General features: G+C 39.2%; 1 protein-coding gene across 3 annotated transcripts in view; it reads left to right on the forward strand.

Annotated features, from left to right (window-relative positions):
• The window catches only part of MTUS2 (microtubule associated scaffold protein 2), a gene marked incomplete at its 5' end in the record, with an annotated part of 410,463 nt that overhangs the window by 225,489 nt on the left and 157,148 nt on the right, over positions 1–27,826 (forward strand). For all 3 annotated transcript variants that reach the window (XM_081286221.1, XM_081286220.1, XM_081286222.1), the window contains one exon: positions 19,073–19,171. In XM_081286221.1, coding sequence (XP_081142347.1) covers positions 19,073–19,171 — 99 coding nt within the window. The remainder of the gene's footprint in view (positions 1–19,072; positions 19,172–27,826) is intronic.

Genomic DNA, 27,826 nt, shown 5'->3' on the forward strand with positions numbered 1-27,826 from the left:
CACCATGCCCAGCTAAACAGCAACTTTTATGCAATATTAATTATAAAACTAAAAAGTTGGAAATAATCTAAATTTCTGTCAATATATAAATAAGTAAGGAAATATCACTTACACACTTATGAAAATATTTCCATAATGTATTATTATTACTACAGGGAGAAAAGCCCACAGCATTATGTTATTTTTTAAACCTGAAATATATCTTTTTATATATGTTTTTTAATTTCTACAAAGAGGTGGAAAATGTCATTTAAGGTGTTTGTAGCTATTATTAGTATCATGTCAAATGGAAGGAAAAGTTGCCTGTGAGATAGAACTCTCACTTTTTAAAAAATATTTTATTTGTTTTAATTAGTTATACATGACAGTAGAATGCATTTATGCACTTTGATATATCATACAGAGATGAGATATAATTTCTCATTTTTCTGAGTGTACCTGTTGCAGAATCATATTGGTCATGCAGTCACATATATACATACAGTAATAATGTCTGTTCCATTCTACTTTCTTTCCTATCCCCATATCCCCTCCCCTCCCCTCCCATCACTTCTATCTACCTAATCTAAGGTAGCGCTATTCTTCCCTAGTGCCCCCCAACCTTATTGTGAATTAGCATTCACATATTAGAGAAGACATTGGGCCTTTGGTTTTGTGGGATTGGCTTATTTCGCTTAGCATGATATTCTCCGACTCCAACCATTTACTGGCAAATGCCATAATTTCACTCTCCTTTAAAGCTGAATAATATTCCATTGAGTGTATACACCCCATTTTCTTTATTCATCAATCTATTGAGGGACACCCAGGTTGGTTACACAGTTTAGTTATTTTGAGCTGTGCTGCTATACACATTGATGTGGCTGCATTACTGTAGTGTGCTGATTTTAAGTCCTTTGAGTATAAACTGAGGAGTGGGATAGCTGACTCAAAAGGTGGTTCCATTACTAGTTTTCTGAGGAATCTCCATTCTGCTTTCCATAGTGGTTATACCAATTTGCAGTCCCACCAACAATGTATGAGTGTACCTTTTTCCTCATATCCTCGCCAACATCTGTTATTGCCTATATTCTTGATGATTGCCATTCTGACAGGAATGAGATGAAATCTTAGTGTAGTTTTGATTTGCATTTCTCTAATTGCTAGAGATGTTGAGCACTTTTCATATATTTGTGGATCAATTGTTTTTCTTCTTCTGTGAAGTGAGAACTCACTTTTAAAGTGTGTTCTTCTATCTTGACAGAAATTTTCCAAACATGTTTTCATTTTTGTGATCAAATACATAAAAGTAACTGAATAAAAAATAGGATAGTGATTTGTTCTGAGAAAAAAATCACAAAGAATTCAGAAAAAATGATACAATTAACAAGAATCTAAAAATCTCTGAGTCCATCAAATGGCCACAGTGTGTATTGACATATTTCCTTCCAGTCTTTTCTCTATATGCATATGGATTTTTCATACTTAATTTGGTGCTTTGTATACAGCTCTGTGTCCTTCTTTTGTACTTAACATTATAACCAAGAATTTTCCAATATCATGATAAGTATGTAAAAAATATTATTATCATGTTATAATAGGTTTATATTGATTAATCATAATTTATAGGATTGTTTACCTACAGAACTGTCTATGTCTTCAGTATTTTAATTATTCTCAATGTTTTACTATCCTGGAGCATTTAATTTGCAAAAACATATTTTTGGGGAGTTCATCAAGACTACCCTCAGCCTTGATGACTTCCCTAGAAGAGTTCGTAGGACTCAGAAGTTGTTGTCTTTATTATCATGGCAGCAAAAGGATCTAGAGTAACATCAGTAAAGGGGAAAAGCTTGTGGGGCAAGATTCAAATGAAAGCAGGTGCAAGTTTCCAAAAGTCTCCCACAGTGGACTGCACAGTTGTGCTTCAACAGCATGAATAAAGTCTTGCCATTGAGAGGTGTTCATCCGAGCCTGTTTGTCTAGGGTTTTATTATAGATTAGTCCCACAGACATGTAGCACCTATTCCGTGTATGAACTCTGTAGGCAAATTGCTACAGCATTGGCTCACGTTTGATCAGTCAGAATATTCGAAGAGCTCAGCTCCCAGGAGCTGACCAATGGCCAGTCATGAAGCTGGCCTTTTGGGGAGCATGCAGGCTTTGAATAATACAGGCCTGCTGGTTTATCCCTTCCCCACAAACATACTGATGTGTAAGTTTCCCTGTATGTTCCTAGGCTAAATTTCTAAAAGAGGAAATACCAAGTTACATTGACATGAGGCTTTAAAAATAGTAAATATTTTGACCTTGGCTATTTCTTATAGCAAAAGTCAAATCAGTGATACGATAGTAAATAATAGTTGTGTGAAAAGATTTATTATGGAAGCTAGACTAATATAATCTAGGAGTCTCCCTGTTATGAAATCTGACTTATAAGCAAGAGATTAGAGAACTTATAGAAGTAAATGGTCAACATGTGAGTACAACTGTCCCTCTAAAGTGATAATTATCTCAGTTCAATTTATGATGGTAAATTTGTCTAAACTGTGATATTATATGTTGATAACTGAAATAATGTTATAAAATGCATAAAAATAACATCATTTTGTTAAGTCGTTTACTTCTTTTTTTAAAAAAATTTATTTACTGGAAATTCTCTTTGTACCATGCAGTATGCTTAAGGGTTTATATTCTCTACCTAATTTGATCCTAGAGGAAACTGGGGTTTAGAGAAATTAAGTAACTCCCCCCAAATCATGCAACAGAGAAAAATCAACCTAGGTCTGTCTGACTTTAAAACTTACAGACCTAACCTCTGTGCTCTGCTGCTTGATATCCCTAGATGGAGGCCAGTTAATAAATGAATCTTAGCTATTTAGTTCTGCATGTTAGTTATGTCACATATGGTTTCCCAGATCATGTGCAACAACTCTGTGATCCTTCCTTACCCCTCTCTCCCAGGGTTTCAGATATAGGATGAGAACTAATGCATTGTATTATACATGTTTGCAGGTGGAAATATGATCCACTCTTTTTTGTATGTGAGGGTGTTGGGATACTGAGGATTGAACCCAGGGGTGCTTTCCTACTGAGCTAAGTCCCCACGCCTTTTTTATTTTTTTTATTCTGAGACAGGATTTCTCTAGGTTGCTAGGGCCTTGTTAAGTTGCTGGGGCTGGCCTTGAATTTGTGGTCCTCCTGCCTCAGTCTCCGGATTCTCTGGGATTACTGTTGTGTGCCACTGTACCCAGTTTGACCCACTCTCTTAATGTCTTCTATAAGTCAATGATCATTACCTCATTGACGTCAACATGATACCAAAAGGAGGTGTTGTGGGTTTAGTGCTAATGATAAAATATATACATATACACACCAACTGCCCTATCCATGGCTGTGGAAATGGGAGGTTTACAAGCCTTTCAAATACTTGGTGGGTCTTTCAGTGATTCGAACTTCCGTTATTCACATGTCAAATATAAAATCTCTGCAGTGCATTCATTGATCCATACAATTGTACACAAATAGTTGGGCTTTTACCCCTTGACTCCTCTAACTGGTTTATACTATTGTAGCAAGTAAGAAAATATTTTCAGTTGAAAATATTGATCTGGAGATAGATTACTTCCTGGACAATAGGTCCTTTGATTCTATTATGTTGGCATGAAAATAGAACTCCTTTATTCAGTCTAGGGTATGGAAGGACTTCCTCTGGTCTTATAGAGAAGGAACAGCTGGTGTCTTATTACTTGGATTCCTCCTACCTAATGAAAAAAAAGAAATCTGTAGCCATCATGAGGCCGCTAATCTGTGAACTACAGAAACTCTACTTGGATCATGAAGATTAATTTTTCTTCTTTAAAGACAGGTTATTATCTCCAGTTAAATTCTGCAAATTTAGGTATTACAGGGCACACTATAATTTTCAAAATAACTTTCAAAATTTATCAAGCTGTTCTGGAGCTGCCCGTGAAAGTTCTCCCCACCCTCCTCCAGGCTACTCACAAATGACTTCCCCTATCTGAGCATACTTTTAATGAAGAAACCGAGAAAGATGTTTCTGGAAAGAAAATATTCAGATTTAGAAAAAGACAGGGCAAGCAAAAGAGTCACTTGACTGCTATTGGAATCTTGGTTGGAGATGATGAGGGGGTTGCTCTTATTGTAGCGTATAATCTAGGTTGCCTTAACACACATAGCTCCGAGAGCAGGTTATTTTCTGATAATGAAAGAATAATGGCGTCTTACCCCCATGGAAGTTCCTTTCGACTCAGAAGTTTTCAGAAGCATCCCAGGAGTGAGACCAGGAAGAGGCAAGTTCAAAGCAATTAGGTTGCCCTGGGCTTTTCTTGAGATGGTGTTATTGCTTGCTGTTGACTATTCTCCCTGAGGCTGGGTCTGAATTGCTATGGTAGCCTGGACTTATTTGTCATTGCAAAGCCAACAGGGAAACTACCGATCAGTTTGGGAATAGAGGAGGTTGGAGGAAAAAAAGGTGTTTAAAAAATAATCTTTGTAGGAGAAAAATGAGGGCAATAAATATGAGACCCATTCCTTTGCATGAGGACCAAGATATGAAGATGAGATGGGGATGATGTATGTGGTGTCTGGTGAGCGAAGCTGTCCACTTTATCATTAAGAGAGCATCTGAGGGGGCATGCAGGATGGCCCATTTGCTGTCCTGTCTGGCCACTCTAAGGAAGGCCAGGAAGCACTGTGGATCAGAAGCCAAAGACCCTCTGACATCTCAGGGAGTGAGGATAGCTGCAGGTTTGGATTCGTCCATTCATTCATTCATTCATTCAACAAATATGTATTGAACACCTTCTTTGAGTTGAGCATCATGCTAGATACCTGGGGGGGGGGGGGATGGCAAAGCATGAGATGGTGGAGCTGATGGCATGTCAGGAATGAGAAACATAAATTCGTGCTTACATACCTGATTATTTTATTGAAGTCATGCTAAATGCTGTGAAGTCATGCATACAATGAGGTCTGAGCAGGGTGCACAAAGCCCACAGGTGGAAACCTCAAGTTTAGATAGAAGCTGCCAGACAGTGATGGTGGGGAACATCATTTTATCCACATGAATGACAAGAATTCCCTCTTTGTAAAGTTAGAGGCTTTCCAAGCTTTCCCCTTCAAATCTAGGACTAGGTCTGCTAACAATTAAATACATGTTAATTTGTATATTTGCACTGTCCTGTTCTTCTTTCAATTCTTATGAAGGAGCATGAAAGCTACAAAATGGTCAAAAGACAGAGAGCAGGAAAAATAATTACGCAAAAAATTCACAGCAGCTTCATCAGTCTCTAATTTTACTAGTAAGTCCTGTAAAATTCAATGAGCCGTTTGATGATTTTAGGGTCCTCAAATTTAAAACCCTGATGACCTTATCCTCTCTTGCCAGGTTAGTGGCCCAGCATGCAACTTAGCTATAATAATTGAAATGCCACTGAAAGATCCAAGTAAGAGAAAAGGTTATGCCTTTCCAATACTTTTATTGATACACCAGCAAGAATAACGTTTTAGATCATTTGAGAAGCATATAGGACATACCCAGACTGCATAGTGCCATATAATTCTGTACCTTGCCTTGATATTAAACCACCTTCAGGCTGATGTGAAACCTTTTATTTTATAGAGACTCTTCAAAAGTAGGACAGTAAGCTCCTAACTCTTATTTAAGAGGTTCTACATGTAATCTATCTGAAAGGTTATACACCTGGTATGTTGCCCACTCTCTGTCATCCTGAGGAGCTGTGGGAGCTAGTCCAGCAGTAATTAATGCAAATGGTCTTTTGGAGCTGTGTTTTCCATTGTGATTTCTGACACTTGTATGTTTCAGAAATCTGCCTACTGGGTTGTAAATGCATTGTTATGGAAATTACCCCACAGTGCTGGCCCAATCTCTTAGTATGATGAACCTGCAACTTTTAATTACCTGTCATTGTCTTAAAGCCTTGCATTTCTTTTCAGACTTACATGTTCTTCTTCCTGTATTGCATTGATGAAATACCGAATATTGGCAATAGTATTTGAAATACTTGGAGGTCTAGAAAAGCATGCTACTATAATAAAAAGGAGACAAATTCCAGTTACCCATCTTATAAGAGAACTTGGAAAGAAAAACATATTTCCCAGCTATTGCATTGCCTTCACATTGTTCATTTTTAATCCATCCATCAGTCATCAGCCTTCAGTGGGACTAAGAACCACGGTGGACCCCACACTTTGCTAATCAATCATCCAACCAGCCTACTGATATGAGTAGAAAGTCCTCAAATTCAGCCTCTGAACATCTGTTGGAGGTCTTTTATCTTCCTAAATGAACATCTGGTCCTGTTATTTCCTTGCTTAGGACCCTTTGGTGTCTCCCCATTGCCTTCAGGTACAAATCCAAACCCTGAACTATGCTTGCCTCTCACCCACCACCCGCCTTCTCTCCCGCCATGGCATCTCCTTGCACCTGCGTCATCTCATCATTTCATTTGGTCCTCACTTATATACACTGTTCCTTCCGTCCCTTATGCCTTTCTCCTTCTTGAGTATTCCCAACCACTACCCCACCCTCTGATGCTCATTCCAGATGACCACATAATGGCTGCATAGCCACGATGATTCCTTTGCTAGCCAAGCACGTGGCCATCTTGATGACTACCATCATCCTGAGTATGATCCCTACAGTTCATAACACTGAAACATGCAAGGTCTGCTGTAAGGGCTGCCTTACCCTCTTCTGAAATGTAACAGTGACACCATTTTCAGAGATGAGGAATCTGTGGCTTTCCCAGAGTCAGAGTAACTGACTATTGCCGTTTAGATGTGAGGTGTCCACCAGCTGCTCACGTGTGAGACAATGCAAGAAGGTTTAGAGGGGAAATGTTTGGGTCACGAAAGCCTTAACCCAATCAGTGAATTAATCACCTGATAGGATTAATTGAGTGGTAGTTGAAGGCGGGTGGGGTATGGCTGGAGGAGGCGGGGTATTGGGGATATGGCTTTGGGGTATATATTTGTATTTGGCAAGTGAAGATCTCTCTCTGCTTCCTGATCATCAAGTGAGCTGCTTCCCTCCACCACACTGTTCAACCAGGTTGTTGTGCCTCACCTTGCGCTCCAAGGAATGGAGCCTGCTGTCTATGGATTGAGATCTTTGAAACCGTGAGCCCCCAAATAGTCCTCCTCTACAGTTGTTCTGGTTGGGTCCTTTAGTCACAGCAGTGGAAAAACTGACTAGAACACTGACCCAAGCTGGCAGTGAGGTCTCTCTCTTCCCTGACCCTCTCCTCTTTTAAACATACCACATTCATTTACCTATTGAAATATCTGCTGATGAATAAGAAATTGGCCCTGACTTATGACTGCTGACCATGACATTGACTTCAGACTCCAGAATATAAAATATCATGAAAATGTCAATTAGAATTTCTTTTCAAAAGAAAGCCACTTTTTTTTTTGGTAAAGTGCTTAATGTGGAAGACAAGACCCTAGATGATGTAATTAGAATTATTCCTATATCCGGTAAATCAATATAATTTGTCTGGAGCCATGTGTTACAGCATTACTCTACGGTCTACCACAATAGCCCAGACACGTACTGAACATCAGAAGATGGCACATGACCTCAGAGATAGGACTCTGAAATACAGGGTCCTCTGACCTAAAAGAGCTCTGACTACTTTGAACAGTCTGCACATCAGGGAAGATAAGTGGCATGAATTAGCATGGAGTGCCTAAGTATTCTGTATATGCAACTTAAAGCAATGTGACAACACCATTCTGGGTGTCTGAGCTGGGATAATGGGATAAACAGCCTTAAACAGGCCAAACTGATATGGTGGTTCCTTGAGGAGCAGCTGTAATAACAATAATGGCCAGCATTTATTAAGAACTTTCTATGTCCAGCATCTCATTGGGTCCTCACGTATATACCCATGATTCATGGGTACTATATTAACCTTATTTTATAGATTAAGAAACTTCAGATTAGAGGATCAGGTGATTTTCCCAAGGTATCAAAACTTGGAGATTGCAGCACTGGATTTAAGCTCAGGCATCTGACTGCAAAGTGGTATCTACCTGCACAGTGTCCTTTCCCATAGCCCCGATCAGGGGGATTCTGATGGTTTCTCAGAATTCACCCAGCAGAGCATGAACAGATATGTAGCACTTTTATGCCTTTAACTTGGGAAAAAGTGGCCCATTATAAGCCCTCTTTATTTTCAATTGGCTGTAGCTTTTTTAAAAGTCACTTTGGACACATTTCTGTTTTCTAATGACTGTTTGAAAGAAGGGAACAAACTTATAAAAAAGTCACAGTGAATTGTTAGTTTCTATCATGTAGAATTGAATGGCAGAGGTAATAGGGAGTGAGCTTTGAAATGAGACCCAGATTCTAATCTCAGTTGAACCACTAATAGCTATATGACCTTGATTCAATACTTAACTTCTCTGACCCTCAGATTCCTCATTAGAGAAAGGAGAATAACAGCAACCTCATTTAGTAGTGATTGAATATACTAGCACCATGCTTAAATCCATAGGTTCTGTCTTAGTCCATTAGGACTGCTATCACAAATTCCATAGACTGGCTGGCTTACAAATAGCTAGCATTTATTTCTCACAGTTCTGGAGGTGGGGAAGTTCACAGTCAAGGTACTGGAAGACTCTGGTGAGTGTCTCCTGCTTCATACATGGTGCCTTCTTGCTGCAGCCTCACTTGGTGGGAGGGGTGAGCAATGCTCTTGACCTATTTTATCAGGACCTAATCCTGTTCATCAAGTTCATCAATCCTGTTCATCAATCCTGTTCTGACGGGATCACTTCCCAAAGCCCTCACCTCTTAACACCACCACCCTGAGGACGAGGTTTCAACATATGAATTGGTGAGGAGAGGGGAGATGACACCAATATTCAGATCACAGAGGGTTCTAGACAAATACTTATGATAATTAAGTTATTTTCAAGTTGGAAGTGGACATAGGTAAAAAATATAATGGGAGGTTGTTTAGTGCATGGTTAAGGGCTCAGACATTCAGCGCTGCTGTGTCCTTAGTTGTCAGATCTCAGGCAGGTTGCTTAAACTCTCTGAACCTTTGTTTTCTCCTGTGTAAATGGGTAATAATAATAAAGCTACTCCACAGGTGCATGAGAAAAAAATGGGATAGTGCATTAATGGTGCTTACCCTAATGCCAGGCGTCACACATGCACAAAAGGTGCTTATTAACAGGATCAGACATTCTCTTCAGTGAAAAAATGTGAGAAAGGAGGAGGAGAAAAAGAGAAGACCAAAGGCACATTGAGAGTAGATAAGAGTAAGAAGTTATTTTAGGTGACATTGAGTTCAACTTCAGGCATATCGAGTGTGATTGAGTGCACGAGAGATACCCAAGGAGAGAGATTCATAGAGGCTGGAGCACAAATACCAGGCTTTCCATAAAACAGAACAGAGAAATCAGAGGGGAGCAACATTTCAAGAAAATTTCCTAAATAAGAGTTGGTAAGTTAAAAGGATCTACCAATGTCCAGTATAATGGGTAAAAAAAAGTACCCACATGAAGACACAGTGGCATGTGGGGAAAAGGAGAAGATATCAAGCATCAGATTTGCTAAGTAGCAACTTTGGAAGTTAAAAGAGAAATATCTTCAAATTTCTTAGGGAAATGATGGCCACATTAAAATTTTGAGTTAACCCTAACAATTATATAAAGACATTCTAAGCTATGAAGTTATTACATAATTTTCTTCCCATGCATCTTTATCCAGAAACTAAAAAAGAAAAAAAAAAGTGCTCTACCAAAGGAAGGAAGCAGATTAATGAAAAGAAAGACATCATGGGAGTCTAGAAGATAGGAACCCAACTTAGGGAAGAGGCAAAGGAATTTCCCAAAATGATGATGAAGATTCCAAAATACAGCTATGCCACAGCCCTAGAAATAACCAGTCTAGAATAAAATGGGAAAATGAGGACTCCAGGAAAAATGACTTTAAGAAAAACAAAGTAAAACTGAGGTATATAACCTTACATGTTATAATTGTGACTGTAAAGTTGTACTCTGATGACAGTTTGGGGTAGAATTAATAATGGGTCCATAGAAAACTGAACAAACAAAAACCAAGGCAGCTGTTAAGTCCAAGAAAAACAAAAGGTCATTCAAGTAAGAAAAATATCTCAGTGTAAATAATATTTACACAGCTGTAGCAAGGTAAACAACTAATTTTTATTTGACTAAAAAATATATCTATAATGAGATGACAAAGAGGTAGTGTATTAAGGAGCCTACAGAAAACAAAATTGTCATTTTCTGTATTGGAAAGTCGACAAAACACATCTAAGATAAGATGTCAGGAAATTGTGATATAAAAGTATTTTTTTATATATCTGTGGGAAAAAAAAGAGCTCAAAGAGTTGAAAACAATAAGTACAAAGACATATGTAGGGATGGGACAAGATACTGCTTATTTTTATTAAAGCAATAGGGGATGATCTTTCAGAAAGGAACAGATAGAGACAGTTACAGATACAGAACAGGCACAGACAGAACTATGGTGTTTTAAAAAATTAAGTTTAGAGCTCAGTGGAAGAGCACTTGCTTAGCATGCATGTGGCATTGGGTTTCATCCCTAGCAACACACACACACACACACACACACACACACACACAGAAGACCTTCACCATCTGTGTTCACCTTCCCCTCTCCTCACACCCACCCTCTGAAAGCTTACTCACTCGTGCCGCATCCTTCCCTTCAAACACCCTACGGAGCTGGACTCTCTTGGATTCATTGTACGCTCTCGAGTCCCCGTCGCAAGTGGGCAGACAGGCAATAGAACATATCATTCACTGAGGCCACAGTGGTGTAGTGAAATGGACAGGAAGCCATAGGTTCAGATTTTTACTTGTACTACAACTTACATTCCTTTGGTTTTTTTCACTGCAAAGTAATAATACAGGTTGAGTGTCCTATACTTTATGATACTTTATGCACATAGCTTGAAAGTAGTTTTATACAATATGTTTAGGGCACCTGTGTTTCAACTGTGACCTGTTCATGAGGTCAGGTGTGGAATTTTCCACTTGTAGGGTTATGTGGGTGCTTAAAAAGTTTTGTATTTTTGGAATGTTTTGGATTTTGGATTATTGGATTAGGGATGCTCAACTTGTACCAATAATAATACCAGCAGGGGATGCAGAGGGAGTAAGTGAGATCAGACCCATAGAAGCAACTGCTACCTGGTACCTGGCATTTATAAATACTTACGATAAATATACTTCACGAAATTGTGACCTCCCTAACAGTTCATGCTTCTGTATACATTGGGACTGTGCCTAATGGGTCCTTGGTACTTAATAAAGAATGAATCAGTGGAATTTATTGGAGAGGGAGGGAATTATAAAGCTTTTAACACTACGTCCATTTTTTTAAAAAAATACTTCTTCACTCTTTTATCCTTATCTTTCCATAGTTAGTTCAGAATTATTTCATAGTCTTACCCCAGAGAATAATAGGTCTCTATTGTGGGTCTCTATTTGTAGACCTTTGAGGATAGAGACTCCCTTCATCTCTATTATATTCCCAGCTACAATGTCTGTCCTGGAACAGGCGATAAATGGTTGTTGAAACGAACCTTCAGTAGGTTAAAATCCACTCTCCTCTCAAGTACAGCCTGATAGAGTCAGGCTGTTCCCCTCAATTAACTTCCTTCCCATCTAAAATCAGGTATTTCTTGGGATGGTTTTTTAAGTTACTACTGACAGCTAAAACCCTTTCCTTCTCCTCTTGTCCTTGCACCTAATTCCATCTCTGCTTTTCTTTCTCCTGTAATTTATAACTCGTTCAGGCTTCTCTTTCATTTGATATATTCTTACCCAGTTAATGTTTCCTTCCTGCATTCTATTCAGTCCCTGTAAATCTTACCTGGAAGTGTCACTCCATTCAATTTATCTGGAAAGTGGCCTCAGACTCTGTGCCTCCTGGTGACCTGGTTCATGGTTTCTGTTCAGCTCCTCTCAGTCGCACTGGTGCGATGCTGACCACCTGCACTGTTGCTGCACTTCACATGGTTCTTCTCCCTGCTCTTCCCGTTCTGTCTGCAGATTTCCTGCCCTGGGGCTGGGAGCGGGTTTGTCAGGCCAGGATATGGATCAGAATTGTCACCTTGGCTTTCCTAGGCATTTGGAGGGACAACGTAAGACGGCTGAGGGATAAAGTCTGTGGCTATGTATTTTCTTTATCCTTTTTTGTTTCTTATCTTTTTTACTTATACTGAGATTTACTTACTGAAATTTGCCACCTTTTGTGAATTTAAGAGCCTATAAAAATTTCCCTTTGATTTTTTGATGTGCTTTCCTTTTATTAAAAAACACATATAACACTCTTTTAACTGTTATCTTAAATCTATTTTTTATTTTTATTTTTTGTCATTTAGATGTGCCTAGTGAGGATTCCGAATTAATTGTTGTCACATGTCATTTCATCTTTTTTAAAAAAACAAAATGACAGCCTCGTCCCCAGAGTGAGCCATCCCTTTTTCCTCTCTCTCTCTCTCTCTTTGTTTTAAAGTTAATTTATTTATGGAATATTACTCATCATAAAAAGAGCCATCACTTTTGATTGGGCCGTTTTAGGGCCAAATTCCATTCTGAAGGCTGCCATGCAAGTTGTCTTTGCTTAAAGCATCCATAATGAACAGGTCATGAGTCGCTATTACAATGGCCACTTCAGAAATAAAATACAAAATGCAGCTCTAAACAGCTCTTGTCGGAACCACTCATATCATGGGGAAGGCCCTTGTCCACGGGGCAGACTGAGCTACTTATGGATTGCCAGGCAGTATCTTTCGCCTTAGGCTCCTTCTTGCTTTTCAATCTATCATGAAACATTTTGAGACCATTTGGGTTTGTAGTAATTTGTCTGGAGTTGGGTGCATATTATCAGTGATGATATTTCAAATTAAACTAATGGGCTTCTCCTCTGAGACTAGACTGGGACTGACATTTTGTTCTGCTTCTATGGTTTTCTTCCCATGACAGAAACTCTAAAGGTAAGGTCTGGACTTTTTATGTGCACATCATTTTATTTGGCTCTTCATCTCTATATAAGTTGCATGCATGATAGTTTTGACCAATGTACAACCCCGTGAGAGAGATGCACTTGAATGTATTTATTAGAGAGCTCTTTTCTCTGGCTGGCATTATATATATAATTCAGCTCTTTTTTGGTTCCAAGTTATAGAGACCTAACTCAAACTGCCTTGGCCAAAAAGGAAACCGGGGGAAGAGGGGCTTTTGCTCACATAACTGAGCCATTCAGGAAGTCCTGCTAATGTGAGGCACAGCTGTACCCAGGTACTCAACATTCCATCTCCTGGTCCTTCTTTCCCCTCTGCTGGTTTCTTCTCAGAAAGCCCGTCCCTGCTGGGGACAAAGAAAGTTGTAATGGTTGATTTTGGGGTGTCAACTTGACTGAATTTAGGGATACCTAAATTAGTAAGACATGCTTCTGGGTGGTCTGTGAAGACGTTTCCAGAGAAGATTGGCAGGTGGGTCAGCGAACTGATCAGGAAGACCAGCCCTTAATGTGGACGGTATCATCCATTCAGCTGGGGGCCTAGAAGGAACAGGAAAGTGGAAGAAGGGGGAATTTCTCTCTGGTTCCTCCTTAAGGTGGGGGCAGGGATTAATTTTCTTCTGCTGCTGCCCTTGTACGTCAGACTTCAGATTCTTTAGATTTTGGATTCTAAGACTTGTGCCAGTGACTCTCCAAAGGACTGCAGGCTGCACATTGGCTTTCCTTGTTCTGAGACTTGCTTCTCTGGCTCTCTTCTCTGGCCATCATAAAACTTTTAAATTTATGTAATCATAATTATTTCCTAGTAAATAAAATTAGTTCCTAGTAAATAATTATTTCCTGGTAAATATATATACGTGTGTACATATATATGGTCTTGTTTTCATATTTATACATATATATATGTAGACGCATGCAACATAAGTACATAATCTTTGATTCTGTTTCTGTAAAGAACCCTGATAATACAATGCTCAACAACAATTCCAGGTTTACCTCCCACCAGCTTAGGCATCTATCAGAAATGGTGTTCTTTTCTAGTAATTCCAGCAATATTTCCAAGGCAGGAATCATGGTTCCAGTTCAGATCTTGTTTTCATTCTCAAACTAAGACATAATATAATGCCAGAGTGATGCCGAGTTCCGATTAGGCAGGTCTGGACCACATGCCCACCTCCAGATCCAGGTGGGTCAGCCCCACTGAACCACGTGCATCAAGGAGAGGAAAAGGTGGATTCCCAAGGTCAGCATGGATACTGTTAAAAGAAGCTGGCCAGACCAGGCAAGATACGTGTAAACTGCAAAGGGAAAGAAAGTTAAAAAAAAAAAAAGCTGATTAAAGTCTAAGGAAAGATTGCTATGCAAGAAATGTCAAGGAAGTTAGAAAAAGTTTCATAAATAAGTTTTGGGAACATAAGGAACTAAGACAGACCAAGCGGTTAGTGCTTTCTTCTTTTTTTATGAGTAAAAAGAGTTTCTTCATTATTTCATTCAGTTAGATGGGGAAGTTGTCATAGGCTGAATAATGACCCCCAAATAACTTCATGTGCTAATTGCTAGAATCTTTGAGTGTTGCAAAGGGACTTTGCAGATGAGATTAAGTTACATTGTGAAACAGGAAGATTATCCTGGATTATCTAGATTAGCTCAGGGTAATCAGAAGCATCCTTTTAAGAGGGAATCAGGAGGAGTTGGAGGAGATGTGCTGATGGAAGCCGGGATTGGATGACATACTCTGAACATAGAAGAAGAAACCATGAGCCAAGGAATAAAGGAAGTCACTAGAAGCTTAAAAAAAAAATTCTCCTCTTGAGCTTCCAGAAGGAACCAGTCCTGCTGAAGCACTGACTTTAGCTCAGTGAGAATGATCTCAGATTTATGATCCCCAGAATATAAGAGAGTAAATTTGGGTTTTTTGTTTTTGTTTTGATTTTGCTTTTTGGTACCATGGATGGAATCCACTGGTGCTTAACCAGTGAGCCACATCCCTAGCCCTTTTTTATATTATATTTAGACTCAGAGTCTTTCACTGACTTGCTTTAGAACTTTGCAGGAGCTGGCTTTGAACTCACAATCCTCCTGCCTCAACCTCCCAAGCCACTGGAATTACAGGTGTGCACCCCTGCATCCTATAATTTGGGTTGTTTATAGTCTTTCATTACAGTAGCAATAAGAAACGAATACAGAGGTTTCCAATAAGAAAAATAAGCTGAATATGAGACTGAGCAGCAGACCAGGCAGACCCAAGAGAGGCTGAACCTTTTAGCTTAAGGGGCAAACATGGATTATGACACTGCAGGCCGGGATCTGTGATATGAAAGATGGGGCAAGGGGCAAAGGATATGAGATCCTGGAGGTCACTTAGCCCATGCCATAGAGTTGGGACTTCCTAGACCATGAGAAGCTTTGGAAAGGCTTTTGAAAATAAACACATGTAATCTGGTTAATGATTTGGGAAGATCCTTCTGACAGTGGGAAGGAGGATGAGTTAGGTAAAGATGAAGAAGGTAAAACACGAGTCAGAGAAACCACTCAGGAGAGTTTTGTAGTTGTGCCAGCAAGAAATGATGGGAGAAGTGAGCTAGGTAAACAGTGAGAATGAATCAAGGGTCAGATTCAGGCACCACCACAGATGCAGAGGCAGGAAGACCCAGTGACTGCTTAGATGTGGGAGGATAAAGATGAGGACAAATGGTTTCTGATGTCGGTGACTGGGGGAACAGTGGACCAGGAAAGATGGCTCAGGAAGAGGGCTGAAAGGAAAAGCTGATTTGGTAGCTCCATTTGGGTCATGATGGTTTTGTTGTCTTGTAGGTTAGTGGTGATGTCTGTGTAGTGGAAACGGGTCCAGATCTCAGGGGAGATGTCTGGTCTACCCTCACTGACAATGACAGATTTTGTAGCCACTGGTGTGTATACATCAGTGGTGCAAGCAAGTTGAGTGGACAAGCTCACCCAGAAGAGGAGACAGCAGAAGGCTGGGGCAGCAGCCTGGGATACTTTTGCTCAAGGGCAGGAAAAGAAAGAAACAGAAGCAAAGGAGACTGAGAGAGAATGACCAAGGACAATGGGAAAGCCATGAGACCAAGGACCATACTAGCATTACTAGACACTCAGCACCCCATGTAAGGGTGGCTTACAGTGGACTTAGAAAACATTTAGGATGAATCTAAATTGAAGAAGGCTGCAAGAAGAAGGGACTGTCTTGACTAATGGTTTTAATTCTCTGGACCATCAAGAATTCCATAACTACACAGGCACACCCCTCCCCCTCCAGGCAGCCTGTGTCCTATAGGGAGGTTTGTTGGCAGAAGGAGTATGAAACTCTCCATCCAAGCTATTCCTCTAGGATGGCTTAAACGAGACTGGTGTCTCCTGTCCTTTCATGGATCAGACAAATTATTTTCATTTAGGTTTTCATTTCTCTTTTTTTTGTTTTTATTTCTTATTATACAAGTAATGTGTGATCATCATAAAAAAATAGAAATACTGCAGAAGCATAGTGACATAAATAGTAAAAGCCCTTCAATCCTACTGTTCAGAAGTAACCACTATTAAAAAATTTGCAGGTCTTTCAGATGACATTTTGTGTTATAAACATGGGATAATGCATTCTGTTCAACAACTAATGTTTTTGTTATTATGGCTATTTTTCCATGCCAGTATACTACAGGCCTGCCTCATTATTTTTAATGGTAGTTTTAATAGTACTCCATGGTTTGGATATGCCCAAAGTTACTTAATCATTCTCCAATGTGCATTTGTAGTTATTTACAAATCTTCATTTTCGTAAGCAATGTGATCCATGTCTTTGAGTGTGCATCTTTGCACACTTATGGAAGTTTTCAAGAAGACATTGGTAGAAATAGAATTGCAAGGTCATTGGGTATATAATGAGTGCTATTTAGTGTGAAGCATAAGGCTCTATCCATCATCACACGTGGCCAGATCCTATGCTCAGGAAGCTTGCTTCCTATTGAATTGTAAGTGCCATAGTACCATTATGTATAAAAGTCCCAGAACTTCTCAAAATGGAAAAATAAAAGAAAAGAGAAGAGAAAAAGAAAGAAGAATTGCAGGGTCAAATGGTTCAATATTTAAATTTCTAATTAAGGCCATAAATTGTACTCCATGAAACCTGAATAGAAAATACTGAAAGGCTAAATAAATATTCATGTTCACCTTTTTTTAGGAAGCATGTTTGGTGGATATTTGGCCTTTAACACATCTCCCTTCTCAGTTCTCAGAAATCATGGAATCTTTCCACATTTGTTGATACCTAAAGTCAAAGCAGAGGGACGCAGAGATGGGTGATGTTAGCCCCATGTGGGATATCCTAATGTGTGCCTGGGACCTCTGAGGAGTGGAGAAGTGAAATACCAACCTTCCAGAGCCCTACAATAAGTAAATTACAGATTGCCATAGAAATCTGTAATAGTGATTTTAAATCTGTAAAGGGGAAAATTGACATATTTCAACATGAAAATTTTAAACTACAGATACTATAAATATGTTTTAAAAACTGAAAAGCAGAAAATGTTATCTATGAAATAATAAAGGATTGCTACCTAGAATAAATGAAGAGTTCTTACATATTCATAAGAAAATGGGCAAAGTAGTTATAAAAAAAGCTGTGTGTAATTAGGTGATTTTCGAACGAAGAAATGCATATGACCAATATGTGAAGATTCTTGGTTTGTGGCAAAAGTAGATTTAGACTTCAATATTGGTGAGGCATGGGGTATGTTGTCAGAAGAGTTGTTCTTACACATTGCCATTTGGAAGTATGTATTAGTGCATCCTTTGGGTGGAAAGTTGTGTTGTCTAGCACATTGCAAAGGAGTAGACCCGTAATCCAGCAAAATTGTGTCTGTGAATTTATCCACTAAAGAAATTGGTGCACGTGTACAAAGAGATTAGCAGAATGCTTCCTGTAGCACATTTAGTTATTTTGATAGGTAAAACCTATAAACGATCTACACATTCATCCAGGGGAGGGTGGTAAAATGAATATGATGTGGCACTTCAAAAAGATCTGTAAATAGACTGATGTAAAATATCTTCCACAAACGTGATTGGTTTAAAAGAAATTTGTGTTTGATTAATTCATTTAGCCAGTAGCTGTGTTTGTAAGCATTTATGAATACTTATTAAAAGATGAGGGGAAATAAACACCAAATTGCTAGCATTCATTACTCTGGAAAGGACAATTTGGATGTTGGGTTTGGGAGACATTCACATTCTGTGTCTGACACCATCCCAAATTTTGTATTCAAAATGATAGTGGTGAAGCAGAGGCAGGTCTGGGGACACTTATGTCTGTGATTTTGCTAATCTTCCATCCTGTTCTTTGATTTTGCAATGAAAGTGACATGAAGGCAAGTGTCATGGCCACCACACAAGGGAGAAGCCACCTTGTGTCACGTCAGCCCCTGACATGATTTGAGGCACATCCACATGCTGTTCCCAGATACCACCTGTGCTCAGGTTCCATAAAGTCTCAACTGCCCCTAAGAGCTAGAAGGCTTTCTGGGTCACCTCTGTGGACCAGCTGCATGGAAATTAATTAGTCAGACTGTGTCCCCTGGGGCCGGGCTCCGGAGGATGCTGAAATCATTAGCAGTGATATTTAGCTACAGCTTCTTTTCCTGTCTTCTGAAAAATTGTTTCAGCCGAGAGGCCAGCAGACCAAGTTGTTGGCTAAGGACAGTAAAATTTTAATTTCCAGATACTTTGTGAGGGTCACTGAGGTGACAGTGACCTCAGAGAAGGGGGCATTTTTCATCAAACCAGAGATAGCAGTATGATCCTTCCCCTGACCACTCAAAACTAAATTCCCTTCGCTATAAACACATATGTCATCCCTCCAACCCAGGGGGTAGTGACCATAGCAACAAATCATCCAAATATTTTGTTATTATTGTTTTGCTAAACTGCCCTTTGCACAATGTATGCTCCCTTACCATTGAATTGTAACTAGCTTTTTCTTTCTATTTCTCTTCTCAAAACTATATATAGGAGCAAAGAAAGAAGCACAAAAAGATCAAGATGCCAATAAACCTACTGTTTCATCTCCTAAGAGAACAGCAGCTTCTACCACCAAGCTTCATTCACCAGGTATTTCAGAGGTGTGATCTGTGTTATTTGGGGAGGAAACTTGGAGTCAGTTTGATTCAAATGCTGCTGACAGAGCAAGGCCAGCCTGTGTGTTAGTGGTGATTGTCCAGGGGTGGACGTACATAGGCTGATGTTGTCTGACTCCAGTGGCTGGCATCATCTTCACCTTCAAAAACAATATGTGATGCTGTGTTTAGGTGGGGGGATTTCTTTGTGTAGTTGCGTGTGCTATTCCAACAGCATGTAGAACTAATTTATAATTGGAAATCGACATCAAAGATCTCACCTTGAGAAATATTTTTTTTTCCTAAAACAGAAAAACAGAAACAATGGATAACAAATGATGGCTATCTTGTCAGGGAGGAAAACAGCTGTTTACATTCAGATCTGAATAGGTTGTGTAAGATCCCTTGAAATAAGTTGAAACTTAATTTTGAACGTTCATATTATGAGGCACTAACTCCTCTGCAGAACAGTCTGCAATATAATTTTAATGTATTTTTTTACCAGAAAATAGTGACTATAACAGTAGCTTATTTAATCTATTATTAAATGTCAGGTACTATCCTAAACTCTTTAAATGGATTAACTTCTTTAATGTCCCAGTAACTCCATGAAACATGTACCATATTGTCCCTCCCTTTACATGTGACAAAACTGAGGTCCAGAGATTTTAACTAATTTCCCTAATGTCCCAGCAATAAAGACATAGGAGTGCAGCCTTGGTGTGCTAATCAGCTTTTCATCACTGTGATAAACACCTGAGAAAAACAACTTAAAGGAAGAAAGACGTATTTCAATTTGCTGTTTTAGAGGCTTCAGTCCATGGTTAGCTGGCTCCAAGGCACCACATGACAGAAGGGCAGGGCAGAAGAAAACGGCTCACCTATGACACCTTATGACAGCTGGGGAACAGAGAGAGGTGGGGAATGGAGACAAGACCCAGTCCCCAAGGGCACACCCCCAAGGATCCATTCCCTTCAACTAGGCTTTGCCTCCCTCAGTTTCCCCACCTCCCAATAATCCCTTCAGCTTCAAATGCCTCAGTGGATTAATCCACTTAAGTCAGAGCCCTTAGGATTTAACCACCACAAAAGCCCCACCTCTGAACATGGCTGTCCTGGGAATGGAGCTTCCAACACATGAGCCCTTGCGGAACATTCCAGATCCAAGCCATAACTTGGTCTCAGCCCAGGCATTCTGAATCCCAAACTTGCATCCTTAGTTACTGTACCATTTGCCAGAAAGCTGAAGAATACAGGATTTATTCCAGTTGTGATTGATTAAAATGTACAAGAAATAGACAAAAGGCGCATTAGTGAGGGTCCAGAGACATAGCTTGGTGCCTAAAGAGAGTGAGAAATCAGATCCATGACCCCGCATAGGTCTGGAATTTCTGAAGGGCAGCACCCTTGCTGGATGAACTAGGGAGAAAAAGAAAGCTCACCCTGCAGGAAACTGGCCTAATGCAGTTCTGGCTCTGACAGAAGGGTAAGGACAGCAAAGCCCTCCCTGAGGACCCCCTAACCACAAGTATTTTCGTCTGCTTTTTTGCTGCTGTGACTAAAAGGACCCAACAGAACAACTGTAGAGGAGGAAAAGTTTGAAGACTCACTGAGTCCATGAAGGCCGCCCCATCCCTCAGGGCTGGTGGTGAGGCTGAACATCACGGCGGATTATGAGGCAGAGCGAAGCAGCTCACATGATGATCACAAAGAAGAAAGAGAGACTCCACTCTCCAGATACAAAATATATACCCCAAAGCCATGTCCCCAGTGACCACCTCCTCCAGCCACTCCCCACCGGCCTTCAGTTACCACTCAGTTAACTCCATCAGGGGAGTAATTCACTGATTGATTTAAGGCTGCCACAACCCAATCATTTCTTCTCTGAACCTTCTTGCACTGTCTCACACATGAGTTTTGGGGGGCCATCTCACATCCAAACTATAACAGCAAGTCTATCCTACTGCAATTTAAAACCTGGAATCCCACTGTGCTCTGAAGATTCCATTTTAAAGGCTATAGATCTGTGTCCACGTAGCAAAATAAAATAGGAAATGAATACACACTCGAGGAGACAACCATCACGAGTAAGGTTTTTATATTCAACGGGAGAGAGTGAAGGTATTATGTCATCTTAGACTTTGTTAAGTTCAAATATTTATGTTAAAATTTCTAGGATAAACAATAAAAGAGTGTATAATTCTGAACAAGTACAGGAGAAAAAGTTAAAATAAAAAGTAAAAATATTAATATGACTTTGGGGAATTCATACAAATGGAGAAAAGGAAAGGAAGAGGAAAAAGAAGGAAGGGAGAGAAAGAGAGATAAGAAAAATTAAAAGAATCAAATAATACATCACAAAACAACTCAAATATGTCATAATGAATGTTCAGGAACCAACTCTAGACCCATTAAAGACCGATAGAGTAGAGGAAGAGATCGGGGGGAGGGAAAGGGGATTGGAATGGAGCAAATCATGTCATATGTATATATGAATATGTCAAAATGAACCCCACTATTATGCATAGTTCTAATGCACTAATAAAAACACTAAAAAGAGAGAAGGAAAAAAGATTTAGATTCCCAGTCTGCATCATTTATAGAACAACCAAAGGTATTTAAGTGGATAATATATGCTGTAAAATCTATTTTTGAACTATTTCCAAAAATTTGGACTATTTCCAAAATACATACCTAAAATATATGAATTTTAAAAATTTGAAATTATGGAAATATTAGTATCAAGAAAATACTAAAAACATCTGTGGTGCTATAGTTTGGAAACATTTTTATTATAATTAACAAATACTAAACTGTCCATGTGTAAAACATGCAATTTGATAAATTTTGACATGTGAAATCATTATATCAATCAAGATAATATACACATCCCTCATCCTCCAAATTTCATGGTGCCTACTGGAAATCCCTCCTGCTTAGCCTTCCACGGTTCCATCACAATCCCCAATCACTGATCTGCTCTGTCACTATAATTTTTATTTTCTAAAGTTTTGTATAAATGGAATCATATCATACGTATGTTATTTTACCAACTTTTTTCACTCACCGTAACTATTTTAAAATCCAACTTTGTAATAACAGTCCATGCCTTTTTATTGGAATTTTATTGGAATAGAATTGTGTGGCTACCACAATTTACCTATCTTCCTGTTGATGGCCATTTGGGAACTTTTTTCTTTTCCTTTTATAAGTGAAGCTACTATCACATTTGTACAAGTCTTGGTATGAATTCCTGATTTAATTTCTCTTGAGCAAATGGTAGCTTAGATGTTTAACTTCTTTAAAAGGTGCTGAATAGTTTTCCATAGTAGTTTCCCTTTTCACATCCTCAACAGTGATCTATGAGACTTGCAGTTCCTCCACATTCTTCCCAGAACTGCGTATGGTCAGTGTTTTTAATTGTTGGCATCTCATAGATGTGTCATGGTATCTCATCATGGTTTTAATTTGCATTTGCCTAATAACTGATTATTATGTTGTATGTGGCTTGTTTTGCCTTCTTCTAACGGGATCTTTTGCAAGTAGATGTTCTGAATTTTAATGAAGCTAAATTCTTTTTTTTTCTTTTATGCACCTTGATTTTTGCTTTATCTGAAAAATATTTGCATAATTCAAAGTCACAAAGGTTTTCTCCTTCATTTTCTTCTAAAAGATCTAAAGATATAAGTTTCACATTTAAGTCTATGATCCATTTGAATTGACTTTTGTATGTAGAGTGAGATGTGTTTTGAATTTTTTTTTCTTGCATGAGGATATGCAACTAAGTGACTTCTGTTTTTATCTTTATGATTTCTTTTTTCTCTGCTTAGACTGGGCTTAACTGCTGATGTACTTAATTTTCTAATATGCGTGTTTAGTATAATAAATTTCCCTCTATGGACTTGACACAATTTACAGCTTTTGATATGTTGGGTTTCAATCTTTCTTGAGTTCAAGATATTTTCAAACTTCCTTTTTTTGTTTCTCCTTTTGCATATGATTATTTAGAAGTGTGACTTTTTGTTGTTGTTTGCCAGTGTTTGGGAACTTTCAATAAATCTTTCTCTTATTTATTTCAATTTATAATTCCATGTGGCTGGAGGACATCCTTTGGAAGATAAAATAAAGCCCTGTCTGTCTACTTACCTCTGATACCAAATGTGTGGTGTTTTCACACTAAGAAATTCTCCTGATTCTCTGTGAATACCAGCTGGATTTCTTACAATTTATTTCAGTTCTGACACTAACTACTCATAGTTTAGCACAAACCCCACAGGTGAAGGACTCAATGTCACAAGACTTCCCCCTACCTCAAACACCACAACTAGTAGGTACTGCTGATTTGATCCCTGATAAAAGCCCTCTTCCTCCCTAGCAAGTGAAAGTCTTCTGGCTCTGTCTTTACATGGGGAGGGAAGAGATCATCCTCCTTCCTGCCTCCTCTTATGATAACACTAGTTCCATTCAGGAGGACTCCATAGACTACCTCTTAAAGGCACCTTCCAAATGCCATCACTTTGAGGATTAGGACCTTAATATGGAAATTTCAAGGTGACACAAACGTTCAATCTATAGCAGCAGGATATTCACATGTAGGAGCAATATTTTGAAAAGTCTCAGTTTAGGATCTTTCCTGTCATAGGTGGAGTCAAGCTACCCCTGGAGAATGGTCAATGTGAAAATGCTACCTAGCCATGGTGGAGAGATCTGGGAGATATAATCTTTCTGTTCCTAAGCTGAAAAACTTGCTCCTTGCTTCTTTCTTTACTCCTTTTTTTTTTTTTTTTTTTGGTACCGGGAATTGAACTCAGAGGCATTCTACCACTGAGCTACATCCCCAGCCCTATTTTGTATTTTAATTAGAGACAGGATCTCACTGGGTTGCTTAGCACCTCATATTTACTGAGGCTGGCTTTGAACTTGTGATCATCCTGCCTCAGCCTCCCAAGCTTCTGGGATTACCCTTTATTCCTTTCTCATAATAGCTCTTCTTTCTTTACATTACTGAATATCAAGGATCAACTGAAACCCTTAGTGCCTATATCAGGTCTTTGAGCCTTCAAATGACATCAAGCTAGGAGAAGATTTCTGGGTGGTGAATTTAAGGAGTTCTCTCTCCTGCTGATCCATAAATTGAATGAGGGAAAGGGCTATATTTTCCGTCATCTCTTCCATCCCTAAAACAAAACAAGCTAGAATAAACTTCCCCTGACCCTCATATTGCTAATACTTTTCTCTCCCCATTTGTATGGCTTATGAAAGAATTGTTCATGCTCCTCATCTGTGTCCCTTTACTTGTGGGTTAATCAGATATTTTTATCACTATAATAAAATACCTGAGATAACCAAATTATAAAGAAAAAAGGCTCATGGTTTCTGAGATTCCAGTGCATGATTAGCCTCACTGTTTGGGGCCTGTGGCAAAGCAGAGCATCATGGCAGGAGTGTGTGGTAGAGCAAAACCACTGACATCACAAGCCAGGGAGCAAAAGAGGAAGAGGAAGTCCCCAGGGTCCCACTATCCCTTTCATGGGCATGCTCCCTGTTGCAGTAATTCACTTGCAGGTCAGCATGGGAAAAGAAAGAAAAAGAAGAAGCAGAGCAAGCGAAGCAGCAGCAGAAAAAAAAGTCCTTTATTGTGTACAAGCAATCTTTTTATAGTATTGTGAACAAAGAAGGCAGCCTTCCAGCATCAATAAATCAGGTCTTTCAGCTAATTAAACATAGCATACAGAAGTTTTACTTTCTAATCAGAAGTGACCCGCTTCTCATGGCTAATCTATTCTTGGCCCGGAGTATGTTGAGCTCTGCTCTTTGTTAAGAACAGATAATAAAATTTTTCTTAGCGCCCTCCTAGCCCACTTGGCAGAACATCCCGTTTGCAGGCAAGTCCTCCCAAGGACAGCAGACACCTCGTTTTCAAGCATGTCCGCTGTTACTTATCTATACCTTGACAGAATATCCTGTTTGCAGGCAGACTCCATCAAGGACAGTAATAGTAATGCAGTTACATCTGATTCTCTACACTCCCAGTGACATAAAGTGATTGAACTGGCTCAAAATCCTGGTTCAGTGGCCAACATGATCTGTGACCTTGGGAAAATTGCATAATTTCTCTGAGCCTCAGTTTCTTCTTCTCTAAAATGGGAATAATATTTATACCACAGTGTCAAGCTAAAGATGAGTGAAAATTTTGGATTAAATGGCAGTAAAATATCCCTGTCTTCAAATAGGTCTATGAAAATATCCTTAGCAAGTCTTTTTTATTAGGTAAATTATCATTCAAATATCATAAAGTTCATGCTTAATGTTTACAATTCAGTGGGTTTTAGTATATTCACAAGATTATGTAAGCATCGTCTTCAATTCCAAAAATTTTCATCACCCCAAAGAAAAATTTTGTTCTCATAATCAATCATTCTCATACACCATCCCCTGACAGCCACTTATCTGCTCTCTGCTTTATGGATGTAACTACCCTAGATGTTTCATATAAATGGAATCATTCCATATGTGGCCTCTATTATCTGCTTTTTTCAGTTAGCATTAAGTTTTCAAGGATCAACCATGTCATCACATGAATCATCCCTTTTTATGTCTGAATAATATTCCACTGAATGGACATACCAAATTTTGTTTATCTATGCATCACTTAGCATTTTGGGGTTTTTGACATTCTGGCTACTCTTTTTAATGCTGTCATGAACATTTAAGTCACTTATCTTTTCCTAACAGTAGTGTCTAATCTACTATTAATTTCATCTGGTTTATTTTTCATCTCAGACATTGGGGGATGTATCTCTAGAGTTTTTATTTAGGTCTTCTTCATCTTCTTTGTCTCTATGTAATATATTGAGCCATCCCTGTATTTCTTAAGCATATAAATATAACCACAATAATTGTTTTAATATCCTTATCTAGAAATTCCATTCCCTGTGTCATTGATCAGTTTAAATGGTTTGAAATTTTCATTATGGTTTGTATGCCCCTGCTTTTTTGCATGCCTGATAAATCTTTAGATGCCAAACATAGTGAATTTTTCCTCTTTGTGTGCTACATATATCTTCATTTCCATTTTTAAGCTTTTTCTTGGATAAAATTGCATTTACTTTTAAAAAAAAAAGTTGGATCAATTTGGGTCTTGCATTGCAGCTTCATCGAGTAGGTACAGACTAGTCGTAGTTTCAGGATTTTACCGTACTATGAGGCAAAAGCCCTCGGAGCACTGTCCTTGGTGCCCATGAACATGAGCTGTTGTACTCTGGCTGGTGAAAACGCGGTCTGTGTCTGACCTCTGTGAACTCTGAGGACTATTCCTCTTGTCCTTGACCCGGGTCTTTCCCCAGCCTCGGGTGCTTTCTTCACGTTTCTCTCTCTGTGGAGCTCTGCCCTCTCTTTCCTTAACTCACGGATGTCCCTAGCTTCGCTAAGGTCCCCTGATTCCCTGCACCACAGAGTTAATGGTAGCCTTCTCCCCTTTCTTTCCAACTCTTAGGGATCACTGGGCTTCATCACCTGAGGTTCAGTGTCTTGAAAAACCATTGGCTTATGTATTTTGGCCATGATTTTTTTGGTAGTTTGGGGGGAGAGGGTAGGTCTGATCCTGCTCACTCTACCATGTCCAGAGATAGCTGTGTTTTTTTAGTATGAAAGTTTGGCTGTTGCCATGTCACTATTGAACCACTATTTTTCAAACTCAGAGAAAGAAGAAGTTCAGGCTTAACCCTGATACATAGAACCCATGCTTCTTATAAATAAGTTTTCTGAAAATGAGAATATTTTATACCAACTTATATTTTATGTAAATAGTGTTTATTTAGTTAATGAATTTTTTATAGTTGGCTTTAGAAGCCCCGATTGGATTGTACCTTCCTATTTTTTCTGTTCTCCTTTACATCAAAATAGAAAAGAATCTGCTCCCTCCCTGAGGTTGGAGACACAGACCTCTGCATTCTGGGGCATAACAAATCGTTCCTTTGTTGTATGGCTGGATGCTGTCCAGTTGCCTAATTTCTACCTCCACCCATACTTCAGACTGGCTGGAAGGACATTTCCCACCCTTATTCCACCTCCTTTCCCCCTCAGTAGCCAATCCCAGGCAAAGAGTTGCCAAGACCACGTAAAAAAAAAAAAAAAAAACTGTGTGACACAGGAAACATTTTCTGAAATACACTTAGATTGGTTTAATAAAAATAAGCCCTAAGTCCTCAAAGAACTCAATTCATGTGTCCCCTGGGATGTCCTGCTGTCTGTTAGAATGTTGACCAAATTCACAGAGTGCTTTCCCTTAAACTGAGAAGCTATCAAAGCCGTGTCCCCTAATGACTTGCCTTCTGGTTTACAAGTGTGAAGGTCGCAGGCCTCCTCGGATGTAAATATGCAGGCTCCAGTGTGGCACTCTCTGTTATTATATCCATTAAGCTTTCCAGTTTAAAAACTAAACCAAGCTTTTCTATCCATTCCAATCCTCTGGAAGTGCCCGGATGGCTGTGGATGAATTTTTAATATTCTCTTTCCATTTTCAAACCCTGTGTCCTCCTCAGTGCTCAGCCTTTGCACGCAAACTGTTTACAGCTCAACCTCTGCACGCAAACTGTTCGCGTTCACCTTGGTGATGCTGCCAGTGTACTGGATTCCCCCCCCCCCCCCC

The sequence above is a fragment of the Spermophilus citellus genome (genome assembly GCF_964194105.1).
Source record: "Spermophilus citellus genome assembly, chromosome: 1".
Lineage (NCBI taxonomy): Eukaryota > Metazoa > Chordata > Mammalia > Rodentia > Sciuridae > Spermophilus > Spermophilus citellus.